The 16,537-nt window shown below is 56.1% G+C and overlaps 1 protein-coding gene across 2 annotated transcripts in view; it reads right to left on the reverse strand.

Moving 5' to 3' along the window:
* CERK (ceramide kinase) overlaps positions 1-16,139 on the reverse strand; it is a gene marked incomplete at its 5' end in the record, with an annotated part of 50,040 nt that extends 33,901 nt beyond the window's left edge. For both annotated transcript variants that reach the window (XM_082665199.1, XM_082665198.1), the window contains one exon: positions 16,007-16,139. In XM_082665199.1, coding sequence (XP_082521325.1) covers positions 16,007-16,139 — 133 coding nt within the window. The remainder of the gene's footprint in view (positions 1-16,006) is intronic.
* Between the last annotated feature and the right edge of the window lie 398 nt (positions 16,140-16,537).

The raw sequence follows: 16,537 nt of genomic DNA on the forward strand, positions 1-16,537 counted from the left end.
CGAAGAAAAAGACCTTTCTTTCCAAAAAACAAACAATAACCAAGCAGCCATGTAGGGCAAACAGTTGGAATATCTTTAATTTTGAAGGACTTAAGCGTTCACTTACAAGAATATCCTTATCAATAGTATATCAGGATAGGTCATTTTATTAGGTTTTGCGCAGTTTATAAAACCACGCTCTAAATAATTTTGATTTCTTCTTAGAATGCGGCTCAGGTGAGTTGGAACTGCCGACTAGATGACTAAGACCAACCCCCTCTTCTTTCACTTTCAGGTCCTTTGGCCAAACTCGAATGTGCCTCTCTCTGTGTCTCAGTTCAGTTTCAGCATTAATTTTTCTAATAATAAAGCAATCTATTTTAAGGGCCATTACCACCGGTTCAAATATAATTGTCACAAACTCAAAAAAAAAAAAAAGTTCTCATGCAGTAGAATCCTTTCCAAAAATGGACTGAAATTTGGTAACCAAACCTGGGCTGGAAGTTTCAAGGCTTTTGCTGACAAGTGATGCGATTCTTCTGTGCTCCCCTCCCCAAGGAGTGCGACTGTGCCTCGTGTGACAGGCAGTTACCCTCCCACAGGGGTGGTGACCGAAGGCCACCGTGTTCCAGAGAAACCACCGTGTTCCAGAAATGCCCGCGGGACAGGGCGCCCACGCTGCAGGCCCGCAGCTCTCCCGGGACAGCTAAGGACTCCGGCCGCTGTCACCACCGTTCTCGGTTCTGTTCTAGGCTTTTCAGTGCTCACTGTGACCCACGAACGCTGAGTGTGCTTCACGGCTGTGACTCGGGGGGAGAAGAGTCCCTGCTGTCTGTCAATCTGCTTATCTTACAAGTTCCTGGACAGCCGAGCGCACAGTGGCCTCTGTTCCCCCAGGAGACCGACCGCCCGTGTGTCAGCGCACACGTACCCCGTGCTGGTGGTGAGGTGGCCAGGGTCCCACAGACATCGAGGGGGCCAAGGGCGACCAGAGCAAAGACAAGTTCACAGTCAAGGGCACTACTCCGCTCCCAGGACATGTCATCCGCGTGAGAGGGATCACACGGGACAGGACAGGGCAGGTCCCCACGGAGCACCTGATGCATCGTGTCACAGCCTGAGACGCACGTCCACGGGAACTAGACGGCGATGAGGCCAGAGAGAAAAGCCGGGGCGCTGGCAGCCATGCAGCCCCACCCCGGGGCACCAGCACCGGGGCCCATTCCCGAGAAAGAGCCCGAGGGTCTGAGGTCACACCGCCTGACCCCCTGAGTCATTACGCAGGTGAAACGCGCCTCCCGGCAGCTCAGCCGCCTGAACACGTGGGGCAGGAGCAGAGCGCTCCCGGGTGAGAGCTCGCCGTGGAAAGGAAGACCAGGGAGCTCTGCTGCTCTCAGCTCACCACCTCGCAGAGTCCAGAAACACCGCGCAGAAAACAAATTCACTGGACGTGGTCACCGTGCTCACACTGCCCCGCCATCCCCGCCTGCCCCATCCGCGCCAGCGTGCCGCTCTCATCTGCTACACGACACCATCACGGCCGGTGGGCAAAGCTGGGCTGCGACCTTCCAGACCCGACCCACAGATCCATGTCAGGGCTGAAGGCAGACGCTGCCCTTTCCCGAGGCGCCCTCGGCGGCGAGCGCGGCACACCTTCTCCAAGGCCCTGCGGGGCGGGGGCCCTCCCTCCACTCATCAATACCTGCTCCAGTTTGACAATGAGAGTCTGGAGAGCAGGCTGGCGCCACGAGAGACCCCACACGCCCGAGTCACATCACGATCACTTAGTGACCACACGGCCACACTGTCCCGGCACTTGGGGGAGCGGCGTCCCAGGCCCAGCAGACGACAGGTTTTGGATGTGATCGGGGAGGAGGGGAGGGGTCACGGGTGGAGGTCCCCTTGGGAGGCAGCGGGGGGCCCACAGGCCCGGCTGGTTTCAGAGGCACCCGCGCGCCAGCTACCGCTCCCCGCGGACAGAACCCCACGGCCCGCTGGGGCAGGTCGCCGACGCCCCTGCTGGACAGACGAGCAAGCAAAGGCACCGAGTGGGGGGACCTGCTGGTCGCCGACGAGCCAGGACAGATGCCAGTGGGCGGCGCTTGTGCCTGGCTGGGTGAGCCGCCCCTGCGCCCGCTGCCTCCCCACTCAGCGGCCTCCCCCGGGCGCCTCCACGTGAGGCCTTAGGTGAAAGGATCTTCAGGGCTGGATTATGTGACATCACCGCCACCCGCGATACCAATTCAGAACAGGAAAAGGCCACAAGGAGAGGGACAGACTTAAGTGGCTTCACGAGAAGGGAAGAATTTGGATTTCCAACGAGAGAGAGGCATTTTGAGGACTAAACCTACAGACGGGTTTTCCATCTCTTCAAGCATTACACATTTTCTCCTACAGCATGAATGTCACAAAGTACTTCTCCTCTCCGAGACGTGTGCCCGAGACCTCGCCACCAAGACAACAAACCACGGTCTCGAGCACCTGCCACCTGCCACGGCCCGTGACGGCAGGTCCACACCTGCCGCAAATCCCGCAGGGGCGACGGAGGGGAGCACGAGGACTGACAGGTGGACACTGGGTAAGCACCCTCCCCCTCTGCGTGTCCACACGCCCCACTAGACATTTCTAGAACAGTTTTCCAATTTCAGTCAAAACAGGCAAATCCTGAAGGTAGCTACTTCTCAGGTACCCTACCCAGCCCAGGCAACCCCCAATGGCTTTTCTCATATAGGAAAAAATGTGTCTTCTAACTCCACAGAAATGGGAAATGCGTCCGGCAGCTTGACGTTTCAAGATCGTGTTCTCGAAGCTCCACAAGGCGGTGGGCGGGTGGCACCCAAGCGCCCCGACCACCTGGAGGCCACAGTCCTGATCACAGCACACGGGCGACATCGCTCAGGGATACGCCCGAAGCTTGGATATTCTGGTGTGAAATCTCCTGATTTAAAACGTTGACTACAATTTGAAAAGGAAAAGAAAACCTCACTGGACAAGTCAAAAAATATCTGTGGACCAAATTTGGGCCAAATTTAGCCCAACGGCGACCCATCAGCAGCCCGCTACAGACAACCCCGCTACAGACAATCTAGTTACGCTGACCCTGCGGATCCCAAGTAAAACTGTATCACCCATAATGGCTCTCATTTCACCCAGTCTAGCCTGACACACACACAAAGTTTAAGTAAAATTAGATTCCTATCACTTTGGAAACAAAGTTGGAAACAAACCAACGTAGCTCCTCGACAATACATAGCTCCTCGTCGATTTTTTACGAGCTCTGTAAGGCTGCGTGGCTGCCACTCCAGGGTTATCTGTCTAGAAGAAGAATGGCAAGTCCTACAGACTCATCAACAGCAGGTCACGTTTCTATTAGAACAATAATTGTTTCCACCGAATGATCTGGGTTAATAATTAAATTTCCATTTGTAACTATTTCTTATTGGGTTTTTGTCTGTTTGTTTTGTTTCTGGCCACACCACACAGCATGCAGGATGTCAGTTCCCCGACCAGGGATCTAACCCGTGCCCCCTGCAGTGGAATCGCAGAGTCTCAGCCACTGGACAGCCAGAGAAGTCCCTTACTGGTTTATTTCAGTAACACAAGAATTTCAAACAAAACTGTAAGTCTATCCTCGTTACTTTAGCCCCAAAGTTCCCGATGCTCAGATGAGGTGCTGGTCAATTATAATTTACTTGATCCAGTACAATGTGACCTTTGACCCTTGTCTGCACACCCACAGTGGCCAGCACGTCACCAGGACACCAGCCTGGGAGGGAACCTGGTGTGCGTGTCCCATGTGCTGCAGGGGCCCTGACCGTCTGTGCACCACTGCAGCTCTGGCAGCTACCCGGGGATGCTCACAGGAGGAACCCTCCTCCCCAGCAGCCTCCTTCCTACCTTTTCATCTCTTCTGACCCGAAGTCAAGCCTGGCTCACAGGCCCACCTTTCCTCACTCCGGCCTGACAGCAGTCCCCACTGTTGACCAGAAGGGCCGACAGTGGATCCAGAGGAGAGGCCAAGGCTGGAACTGGGCCCTGGCGCTTCCCAGCTGTGTGGCCTTGGGCCAATGCCTGGCATCTCTGTGCTGAGTCACCTTCTCTGTAAAATGCGGACACGTGAGAATGAAAGGACCCTCACCTAAAGTGCTGAGAAGAGGGCCTGGCGCCTGGCCGCACCCACGTGTGTTAGCTGTTCTTAGCGCACTCCAGGGCAGGGGGCAGGTAACATCTCTTACTATGACTCGGGTGCACGGGGCTAAGTGTCCTGAGAGGTAATCCTGTCCGGGACACTCTATCCTCTTAGGCTCAAGAAACTCCAGAAGGTGGCGAGTGCCAGGTGGCATGCTCACCAGCCAGGGACTGTACAGGCCTAGGAGGGAAGCATGGGATCTACAGAAAAGGGCAGCTGAGGGCATTCAGATAAGGGACCCGGGATCAGAGGAAGAGGGAGGGCACCAGGCACTTTTCTTAGGAAAAGCGGCCCGACCAGTTTAGCCATTTATAGTCAGGTTTACAGGGAGAAGCAGCGGGCTGGGGGGGGCTGGCAGGGCAGGCCAGGGGCCCACCTGGAGCCCCACGGGCTCTCTGTGGGCTCAATCAGTGTCCAGCTCAGTTGCGTCTATTTTTAAACCTTTCTAGATCACTCCAGGCACAAAATCCTTGGCATCTTTAGGTCCTAAAATATTTCAAGATGTACTTTTCTCTTAGAAGATATTCAATTATCAGGTATATCGTGGTTTATGCTAAACCTTAACACACGTGAGTCACCAAGGCTCATGAGTAAACATTAAAAAGCCCAGGCACTGCGCCCGAAGCTGCCCCACCAGGCTCCACTCACGTGCTCAGCACTGCTACGGGCCCACCTAGCTTCAGACAGGGAGGCGGTGCCGGGACAAAAACCCCGCCCTCTGGCAGGTAACGGTCGGATGTGGGGAGGCCTCTGAGAAACGACGAAGTTGATATACGTGTTTTATCAACTTATCCAGAGTAATAAATGCTATGGAAAAGGCAGTGGAGCAGGTCCACGGGGCTGGGGGCTGCAGGGGGATGGGATGCCTCACGGACAAAGGCTGATGGCAACCTAGGAGCTGGGCAAAGGCCCTGGGGCATGAGCATCCCTGCGGAGCTTCAGGACAGGCAGAGGCCAGTGGGGCTGGAGCAGAGGGAGCTAAGTACCACGGAGGCGGAGGCGGTGCCGGAGCCCAGGAGGGCCGCAGGCCAGGCAGCCCCAGGCAGGGAGCAGCAGCTCCGGAGGCTCACCGCCTTGGACGCTCATCTAAGATGCCCCACGGCTCCTGGCGTCCCTGCCGAGCTGTCAGCTGAGGCACAGACAGTACGAGGAGTCAGGAGCGCGTGTTTCCGGGGACCCAGACCTCTGAGGCAGCACCGCTTCTGGCAAATGAGCCCAAAGCCCCGGCCCGCGGACCCCCCTCCACGGAACATTCTCTATCAGGCCTCCCAGGCCCTTGGGTACCAGGGCAGACCCGCTGCAGGCCTGGCACCATCCTCCCAGGCCCCCAAGATGCCACGCAGACCTGGGCCAAGGGGTCCCCGGGAAGGAGGGAGCCGGGCGTGCTCTGGATGGAGGCCTGGGAATCAGCGGCTTCGCGGATCGGGTGCGGTCTGATGTCCACTGGTTTCCTGAGAAAGGCTGCACAAGGCGTGTGGCCAGAGAGGAAGACGAGACGCGGGGACTGCTGGGGCCACAGGCTGGCGGGCAGGGCGGGCGGCCCGTTTCCACCCAGGAGCCGCTGCTCACACACAGGCACACGTGCACATGCTCCTGCAGTCTCTCACATGCACCTGTGCACACACTCACACACGTGCACCTTCCCTTTGAATGGGGCGTGGAGACAGGATGCAGACATCACACTGCTGACAGTTCGCTGTCGCCCCCACGTGAAGAAATGTCATCAACACCGTCCGGAAAGATAAGGCATCTCCGTGTCCTCCTGACCCCAAACCCATAAACCAGAGCAGCTCCCGCCCGTCCTGAAACAGTCCTGCCTAAGAGGGACTCGCTACCACCTTTGTCGCACTTTGGCCTTTGACCCTGGCCACTGCAGGGAGAGCCCAGCAGTCCTGGAGCACCAGCGGCCTAGCGACCTGGCCAAGCGTCCGGCTCCAGGTGGCCCCCGGCCCTGCCGCCCTCAGGGTTCTGCTCCATCAGTACCTGTGACAGGACCGGGCCTGGCCTTTCAGGAAACGCCTCTGCCACCCCTGCTCGGGACAGGGTTCTCCTCGGGTCCCCAGGCCGTAGGTTCAGGGGACAGGTTGCACTGACCCTGGACCTGCGGACCGTATACCGTGGAGCCAACTCTGGCACAACTGCATTTCCACACACAGGAAACAGCCCGTCCCCGACTCCCACCTGCACAGCCACAGGCTCCTCCGACCACGTGCTACTCTGTGCAAGCATCAGCCTAGTGACCAGGGGCCCGTGTGGCGGCCCCGCCCTCGGCCGCTGGGGGCTGCAGCCAGGCTGATTCCTGCTCCAAGAACCCTGCTCTCCCCCCACCTGCCTGCCAGGAAAGGCAGTGGGCGCTGCAGAAACGAACCCGGCATCCACGTCCTTGCAGGGGGCGTACCCCAGCATCTCAGCGTCCGAGCTCTGGAGCAGCCCCCCACCTGCCCAGACTGCCGTCTCTGAAATGGGGACAACACCAGCATGGCTCCAGGGGCTATGGTGAGGATTACTCGAGGCGGCAAGCACAGCACTACCGGCACGAGAAAGTCAGCCGAGACAGACACAGTTCCGACCAGGATGAAGCAGGCGCCCGACCGCCTATCCCTCCTCTGATGGTGACCAAGAGGTCTGGACAAGATGGGAGGGAGACAGTTAACTGAAGGCGCCAAAAGCAAAGAGCAGCGGGCCAGTGGCCGGAGCAGCACCCACGCAGAAGGAGCAGCGCCCGGCAGTCTTCCAGAGCCTTCCTTTCCTCTCCAGCCCCAGCTCTGAGCCAAGCGCAGCCTGAGGTCTAGAACAGCTCGCTGGATGCAGACAGCGAACACCCACCCCTCTGTCCAGAGGAGCCAGAGCGTGGCCGGCAGGGCTGGGAAGGGCGTCCTGGCCCTGCCCGTGAACTGACACGCGCCGGGCTCCAGGAACAGAGGAGCCCTGGGAGCCGAACTGCCCAGTGTGCCAGCTCCCCGGCCCCGGACTCACCCTCGAGTGACAAACACCAGGGTGGCCCCCCACAGCGTGAAAAAGGCCTTGAGAGCTGGACTTATGTGGAAACCCCTCCCACGACGTGAGACCGACTTGCCGTCTGTGTACAACCAGGCTGAGCACCTGCCTAAGAAAATTCTCCAAAGGACTTTGACGGGACCCAGAGCCTTACAAAGAAATATGAAAAATGTCCAGGGTACAAAATTAATCAGTACACCAAGAACCAGAAAACGCTGACATGCCCAAGGGAAAGACAGTCCACAGACGCCCGGCCTGAGATGACCCAGATGTCGGAGGCATCAGACAAAAACTTTAACGTGGTCGGTATAACCGTGCTTGGTGAGGTACAGCTGAACATTCTTAAAATGAATGGAAAGATGACAGAAGTTCCCAGGAGAGAAAAATAAGCTATTAGAAGAAACCAAATGGAAGCTTTAAAACTGAAAGTACAGCATCTGAAATAAAACACCCACTAGCCGGGCTCAGCAGCGGAGTGGGGGGGACAGAGGGAAGCCAGTGAAGCTGGACAGGTCAGTAGGAATAATCTGTTCTGAATAACAGAGAGAAAAAATATTTTTAAAAATGCACAGGGACCTTCTGCTGCCGAGATGATGGACGAGGTGTGCTTTTCCCTGTTCCTCCACTGAGCCATGTGTCACACGAACGCAGGGAGACTCTGAAAGGTGGGAGAAGGAGGAAGCTGGCCGGGGACCTCGGGACCAGGGAAGGACAGGGGTGACTTCCCTGGGTTTCCTTTTGCCTCAAGCACCTCAGATTTGAAGAATCCAGCAACCTGGAAATGCCAGTGGGTACAAACCAAAAACCCCAACAAAGAGTGCCCTCTCTGGGCAAAGGACCAGGGGAAGGACGGCCCAGTAAGACAGGAAACTTCTAGACAAGCAACAAACACACAGGAAACCTGGCCCCACGCCCACACGCCAGCAAAGTCCAAATGGGAGCCTAGATTTCCACCCTCAAGGGTGTAGGGTGGCACCAGGGTGGCGTGGCGTGAGGGAAGGCACGCAGGGAGCCAGAACTTTCATCCCAGACAGCTGGTAACGAGCCTCACTCCCCACAGGGGTCGGGAGAGACAAAGGGGGAGCGGACTTCCACCTTCACTCAGCAGTAGTGGGGTGGTGTCAGGGGAGACCTAGGGGAAAGTCAGGATTTTCACCACCACCCACCTCCACCTACCCAGGTGTCAGGAGACCCTTGGAGAGCAGGTGCGAGGCACCCCTACCCCTTCCAGCCAAGGGGGTCTCTGTGCAGGCCTAGTGGGGGGCCAGAAGTCCTAGCCCACCCAGCAGCAATGAGGAGCCCCTCCCCTCCTACTGTCAACAGGGCCGAGGGGAACCTGGACTTCTTCTCCCACCTGGCGGTAACTAGTCCCCCTCTTCCCTGATGGAGCAGTGTCAGAGAGAGCAAGCTAAAAGAGGAAGTTTAAATAAGATCCAAAATTTCATAACACAGGGGCTTCCCTGGTGGTGCAGTGGTTGAGAGTCCGCCTGCCAATGCAGGGGACACGGGTTCGTGCCCCGGTCCGGGAGGGTCCCGCATGCCGCGTAGCGGCTGGGCCCGTGAGCCATGGCCGCTGGGCCTGCGTGTCCGGAGCCTGTGCTCCGCAACGGGAGAGGCCACAGCAGAGAGAGGTCCGCGTACCGCAAAAACAAAAACAAAAGAAAACAAACAAACAAAAATTTCATAACACAGTACAAAAATGTCCAGGTTTCAATCTAAAATCAACCACCATGCCAAGAAGTAGGAAGCTCTCAAAACGAGAGAAAAAAAGGACAATCGCTGGATGCCAACACCGAGATGACAAAGATGTTAGGACTGTCTGACAAGGACCTTAAAGCAGCCGCTACGAAAAGGCTTCACAAACAATTACACACCTGAAACAAATGAAGACACATAAAGACTCAGCAAAGAAAAAAAGTCTTAGCAAAGAAGTAGAAGGTATAGGGACTTCCCTGGAGGTCCAGCGGTAAAGAATCTGCCTTCTAATGCAGGGAATGCGGGTTCGACCCCTGGTCGGGAAACTAAGATCCCACATGGTGCAGGGCAACTACGCCCATGCGCCACAGCTACTGAGCCCTCGTGCCTCAACTAGAAGGCCCGTGTGCCGCAAACTACAGAGCCCACATGCCCTGGAGCCTGTGTACCACAACTAGAGAGAAGCCCGCATGCCTCAACAAAGATCATGCAGGCCTCAACAAAGACTGCGCATGCTGCAACTAAGACGCAATGCAGCCAAAAATAAATAAAATAAATAAATAATAAATAAATCTTTAAAAAAGAAAAAAGAAATAGAAGATATAAATAAGACCCAAATGGACATTTTAGAACTGAAAAATACAGTAACCAAAACAGAAAACAAACAGGTGGACTCAACAGCAGAACGGAGAGGCAGTCGAGAGAATCAGTGAACTGGAAGATGGAACAACAGAAATGACTAAAATTGAACAGCAGAGGAAAACAGAATTAAAAACAAAACAGAAAAAGACAAAACGAACAGAGCCTCAGAGACCTGTGGGATTATAATGGAGGATCCAACATGTGTGTCACTACAGTCCCAGGAGCAGAGAAGGAGAGGGGCTGAAAACGTGCTCAAAAAATAATGGCTGAAGACTTCCCAAATTTGACAAAAGGCATAACCTCAAATATGATTAATCCAAAGAAATCCAGTCCAAGACACATTACAGTCTGGATTCTGAAAATCAAGTACAAGGAAAAGAAGGTTCACATCAGCAAGAGAGAAACAACACCTTACCTACAGGTGAGAAAACTTTGAATGACAGTGGATTTCTCCTCAGAAACCATGGAAGCCAGAAGGAAGTGGCACAATATTTTTCCAGTGCTGAAAAGAAAAGAATGGTCAACCTGGAACCTTACACCCAGCAAAAATCTCCTTCAGGGATAAAGGAGAAATTAAGACATTCTCAGATGAAGAAAAACTAAGAGAACTTGTTGCCAGCAGACCTATCATAAAAGAAAGGATGCAGGAAGTAGAAGTGAAGTGACAAGAGTCCCTGGCGGGGGGGAAAAAAAAGGAAGAAAGAACAGAGTAAGCAAAGATATGGGTAAATACAATAGGATTTCCTTCTCTTCCTGACTTTTCTAAATAATGTTTGTGGGTGGAAGAGAAAATTATAACACTAATGTGGTTCTAAATGCATGCAGAAGAAATAATTAAGACAATTTCATTATAAAACAGGAGAGTAAAGTGATGCAGAGAGGTAAGGTTTCTGCACTTCACTCAAATTGGTAACATGGCAGCACCACAAGACTGGGATGAGATACGTATATATAGACCAATACTCTGGGGAACCACTCCACCTCTGTACAAAGAGGTGCGCTCAAAAACAACACTGATAGTTTACCACCATAAACAGCTAAAAGAAAAGATGAAGATATATAGACAAATCAAAATGGGATTCTAAAAAAATATTTTTAAGTAATTCACAGGAAGGCAGGGAAAAACAGAGAAACGAAAACCAGAAAACAAAAAATGAAATGGTAGACTTAAGCCCTAATCTATTTACATTATAAAGACACAGATTGGCTTAGTTAATTAAAAAACATGAGTCAACCCTAGGCAGTCTAAAGAAACTCACTTCAAATCTAATAATGCAAGCAGGCTGAAAGTAAAAGGATGGAAAAGGCGTGTGCAGCAGGAGTGGCCATGTCAACCGATAAAGCAGACTCCAGAACAAATACAATGATCAGAGACAGAGAAGGGCATTGCACAACGGAAAAAGGGTCAATCCAAAATGAAGACATAGCAATCCTGAACGTGAATGCACCAAACAACAGAGCAGGGAAACGCATGAGGATACATAATGGTTTAGAGCAGGGTCGGCAAACCGCAGGCCAAATCCAGCTTGCTGTCCACGTTCATAAATAAAGTTTTGTTGGCACACGGCCACGTGCATTCACTCTCATGCTGCCTACAGCAGCTTTTGTGCTAAAACAGCAGAGCTGAGAAGTTGTGACCCACAGAGCCTAAAATAATTGCTATCTGGCTTTTGAAGAAAATGTTTGCTGACCTATTTTAGAGTAACAAATAAAAGTTAACCTTGGAATCATCTCAGATTACGATATTTATGACCACGTTCGCCTACTGTTAAGTCACATAACCTGAACATAACCGAGGCAGGTGCCTAGAGAGACAGACGGCAGGCAGGACTGCTGTTTTCCTGACATCCGCTTTCGAAACCACAAAAGCCTGTACGTCTCTTCCGACAGTGAATCACATGCAAACCTAGAATGAGGTTCTATTTTTTTTTTTCTGTAACAGGTAGACAGGATTGCCATTTATTTCCTATTCAAATATACTGAGAGTCCTCCTATCACACTGTGCAGGGCGTTAGCTTTACATCATCTGACACTGTCTACAGCACTTTTGACTTCCTCATGGGGCATAACTAAGACACGTCAGGGGATACTGAAACACAGGACTACAGGATCTGTGGTGCTTATGCTTTAGAGGATTCTGCAGAATTTGTGGGCTTTACACAAACCATTCAGCTTCCCAGCCACTTCCAATGGTTTCAAACCCACATCCTCCAGAGAAAAGTCAGAGTGCTGGGAGAGCAAACAGCAAAGCAACCACTCCCCCCCACGTTCTCCTGCCAGTGGCAGCAGTGACCCCAGGACATGCTGCATCCCACACAGCCGGAGCCCAGTCCCGAGGCAGCCTCCACTCACCATGTGGCCAGGGGCAGGCCACACCTCACCTCCCATATGCGGCCATCCACACAGGGCTGTTCAGCACCTGCCGTGCACAGGCACACGAGGAGCCCCGGGGGAATGGGGATGAGGGACACGAGGAGGGGGTCATCAGTATCTTAACAAACACACAGAAAATACATTTTCTAAAGCCTAAACACAGTTCCTTAAGTACTTGTCTTTTTCCTTAGGACAGTTGATCAAACGTGGCAAAGTCACCAAACTACACACTTAAAATGTGTGAATTTTATTGTATGCAAATTATGCCTCAATAAAGTTGACGTTAAAAAAATCATGTTTTGGGCTTCCCTGGTGGCGCAGTGGTTGAGAGTCCGCCTGCCGATGCAGGGGACGCAGGTTCGTGCCCCGGTCCGGGAGGATCCCACATGCCGTGAAGCGGCTGGGCCCGTGAGCCATGGCCGCTGAGCCTGCGCGTCCGGAGCCTGTGCTCCGCAACGGGAGAGGCCACGGCAGTGAGAGGCCCACGTACCGCAAAAAAAAAAAAAAAAAAAAAAAAAAAAAATTCACTGTTGAAGGTTAAGACTAAGGGTGATTCTTTTTCTGTGTGCTTTTCTGTGTTTTCTAGATTTTATTAAATCAACATGAGTTACTTTTATAAGCATAAAAAACCTTTTTGTTTTAAGTATCTGTGGCTTGCCTACCTTTTGCTGGGCACTGCGTAGGGGTGTTGGGGGACACTCTGTAAATATAGCAGTGACCTACCCAAGGAGAGCCCCACCAGCCCCGGGGCATCCCAGGTTCGGGGGGAGCTGCCAGAGGAAGGGGAGGATTTCCTTCAAAGGTGGAGCCTGGGCACTGCCCCACCCCACCCCCAGGTGCCAACACACTCCTCCCAGCTCCAACTCTAAAGGAACACATCCAGAGTCTCTTTTCCTGAACCCCGGGGGGTACAGCCCAGATACAGTTTCACTCTGTTTCAAGCTGAACTAGCCCGACCCACTGTGAGAAGACTGGGTCTGGGTTTCCTGTTTTCAGTCTGCCCCACCTCCGGCCAGGATGGCGCCCCGGAGCCTCACAGCTTCCTTAAGAGCAGCTGTTCCTGGGTCCAGACAACGCTGCCCCCTGAAATCCTGGTCCCTCCTTTGCTCTCAACTGCTGAGCCCCCTCACGATGAAGGAGCGTGGGCCTGGATTAAAAGCCAGCTCCCTTCTGGACATTACCATCAATTGCAATCAGTTCACAACTTCCATTTTTCCTGTCTGCAAACAGGGGCGATGCTATGGAGAAACTGAGCGCGTCAGACGAAGCAGCTGCACCCGGTGCACGCGGCTGCCCCGGGGCAGGTCCCTCCTCTGTCCTTCGAAGGTGATCTCAATTCACTCCCTACCCCATCAGTCTGTTTTTGCACAACCCTCCCCTCCCTTCCCTCCCCGGCCAAGCCGTAGTCCATCCCCGCCAGCAGACACGCCTGGGACTGCAGCGGCCGGGCACTGCCACTCCGTAACTGAATGAAATGTCCCGCGTGGACGGGTTCCTGTCTCCCTGCTGCCAGTGGTGCTGTCAAGCATGCAATCACCTGACACAGACCCCACTGCCCTGGGGGTGCCGCTATGGGAAGGCCCCGAGCTGCAGCAGCTGCGTCCCTGCACTGCTGACCCACTGCCTTCCCAGGGTGGTGGGCTGCACAGGGGCTGCCAGGGCTCCCACAGCCCCGGCCCCTCCGGGGAGGGGACCAATCTCTTGCATACCAGGTCCCTGTACGAAAGGGCCTTCACGGTTTGTAAGAGTGAAGCCACCACCGTTCCCGGGAAGAGGGCAGGCAGCCGTGCCAGTGAGGGGCCACCCCAAAGCACGTCACACAAACCCGAGGCTCTGCGGACCGCAGACCATAATGGCGGCCGGCTGAGGGCAGGCGAGGAGCGACCTCCCCACCGAGACGCCCCGGACGGGTGGGGTCTGTCCAGTGTCCACATGGCCGCTGTGGCCTGAGGGAGGCCACACCACCCGGTGCACAGCAGCTGGAGTTGGACCCACCACGCCTCAAACCCGGGTTCAACCACTAGCTGGGCTGGTTTCTAAAACTCTCTATATCTGTAAAATACGGGAGAAGCTGCCCCGCAGGAATGCATCGTGCTTGAATGGGATACAGGACAGAAGCACAGTGGCTGCGCCCAAGTGCCCCACGAAACGGCAGTGCCCCATCCTTACGCCGAGAGGTCCCACGAAACGGCAGCGCCCCATCCTTACGCCGAGAGGTCTACAGGAAGGCCCAAAAGCCCTCGGGGACAGACCAGGCAGGAGGTCGGAGGATGACGTCTGAGGAGTGACATGTCTTCCCAAGGGGCCAACAGAAAGCTGGTAGAAGGGTAGAGCCTCAGACCCCCGACCACAGATAAGCTCTCTGCAGACCATGCTTCTGGTGACGCCGAGGCTAGAAAACAAGAGTCCGAGACCGCCCTTGACCTTGGCCCCAATTAACCGGCCAGCTCTGCCTCACCGCTCCCCCACCAGCAGAGCCACACAACCTCAGTGTCTGAAAGCACCCCCAGACCCATCACAGCACCCCCGACTGCCCCCAAGGCATCTGAAAGCCATCCCAAAGTCAGAACATCCACCAGAGAACACTGACCTACACACCCCTCCCCGATACTTAACAACGAAATCCCTGCTCCTGCAGTTTCAGTAACTACAAACCTGGAATTCACGTTCCCCTGGCGCTGCTCATTCAATCCAGGCAGACCCAGCCCTGCTCGCCACCACTCCCACCAGGACTAGGCCAGCAACCTCCCACCTGCAGTCCCTCCTCTGTCTGCTCTCCTCCAAGCTGCCACAGGGATCCCTTCTCCAGGTTAAGATGGATAAAGCCCTCCTGGGGTCCCCATCTCAGCCCACGCCACCCAAACAGCCCCGTTTCCCCTCCCCCATCTCCCTCCATTCCTGCAGCACCCCGTGGACCTCCGGCCTTGGCACTTGTGGTCTTCCTGCAAGGACCATCTCTTCCCAATGTGCACAGGTCCCTCCAGGGCTCTGGTCCAATGCCCTCCTGCAAGTGAGGACTTCTGAGACCTCCTGCACCACAGCGACCTGCCCCCACTCTGCAGGGCTCTTCTGAGACATACACGCCCCTATGTGTTCCCCTCTTGTCTCTCCCTCTAATGGAAAATGCTCCATTGCGGCAGGGACTTTGTCACGTGCGCTGAGCAGAGGCGAGGATTACCGCCGCGCCCTTCCCGGACAGGCCCTCAATAAAAAATTGCGAAAGACAAATGAATGAGATGGAAACACACCCACACTCGCCAGCCCTGCGCTTCCTCGCCAGCCATGGACGCCTCCCCCCTTCTCACTGGCCAAAGGCGCCTCCTGTAATCCTCCTCCTCCTGCCAGGGGTCAAATGACACCTCCTTGATAAGCCTCTGCCCACCCCTCTGCCGCCGACGTCTCGGCCCTGGGAGCCGCTGGCCCCTTCTCCTTGGGGAGAGAGAGTGCCCTTTTCAGTTAAATTACACTTCTCCAAATCGCAGGGCCTCCGCAGGTCCCACGTCCAGCCTGTTGCACCAGAATTAACACCCACACCAACCCCACCAGGGAGCACATCCCAGACAGAAGATCATGAGCCTGTCTTTCACTTTACAACAGGAATTCCTGACCCCACTCTGGATCCCCGCTAACGAAAAGCATCTGTACTCGGGTTAAACTGAAACCGAGGGCGGGGCGCCGGCACTCCCTCGGGATCCATCCGTAATCAGTCTCACAATCGATCCGGATGGTGCCTTTCAGATACTTGCGGGCCGGTCACAGAGATGCGGCACCGTCCAGGCGACACCTCCCGGGCCGCAGACCTGCCCCGCCGTCACCACCCCGCGCCTCGCCCTCCGGGGTCGCATCCTCGCCGGGACCGCAGGCGCCCGGGCTCCGGCCTCCCCGCCGGCACCTCCCCCCACCCCCGCCCCCGCCCCCGCTCCGGCGCTCGCTCTTTGTCACCCCGGTCCCGGAGTGTACACACCCTCGGCGCCCGGGACTCCTCCCTGCCAGCTGCTGCCGAGACCCCGGCCCCCATCTCCGGGCCTCCGGTCCCGGGGCCCCCGCCTGCCGGCCTCCCCGCCCCCTCCTCCCCGGCCCCTCCCTGCCCCGCCACCCCGGCCGAGCCCGCGGGCCGTAGGCGACACTCACCCGCGCCGGGGGCGCCGGCTCCGGGCCCCGGACTCCGCCACCAGCGCAGCAGCGCCCGCGCGGGGTCCAGGCTCACTGCGCAGCGCTGCTGCTTCACCCACAGCACCGAGCGCAGCGGCTCCGCGGCCCCCATCGCGCCCAGCGCCCAGGGCGCCGCCGGGTCGGCCGGGCTGAGGGCGCCGGGCGCAGACGCCGAGGGGCGCCGGACCGTTAGCGGCCCCAGGAGCCCGGGTCGCGGCTGCGGCTGCGGCGGCGGCGGCAGCGTCGGCGTCGGCGGCGGCGGCGCGGGGCGGGCGGGGCGCGCGGGTGGGCGGTGCTGCGTCACCCCGTACGCAGAGCGGCCGCGGGGGACCAGGCGGGGGACGGGGAGGGCGGAGCGGGGGAGGGAGAGGGGGTCGGGCTGGGGAGGAGGGCCGGACTGGGGGGACTGAGAGGGGGCTGGACGGGGGAGGGAGGACTCGGCCGGGGCAAGTGGGGCGGGGCGAGGGGACGAGGAAAGGCCGCGAGGCGGACCGGGCGAGTGGACGAGGA

This window comes from Grampus griseus (genome assembly GCF_964374135.1).
Source record: "Grampus griseus genome assembly, chromosome: 11".
In the NCBI taxonomy this organism is placed as follows: Eukaryota; Metazoa; Chordata; class Mammalia; order Artiodactyla; family Delphinidae; genus Grampus; species Grampus griseus.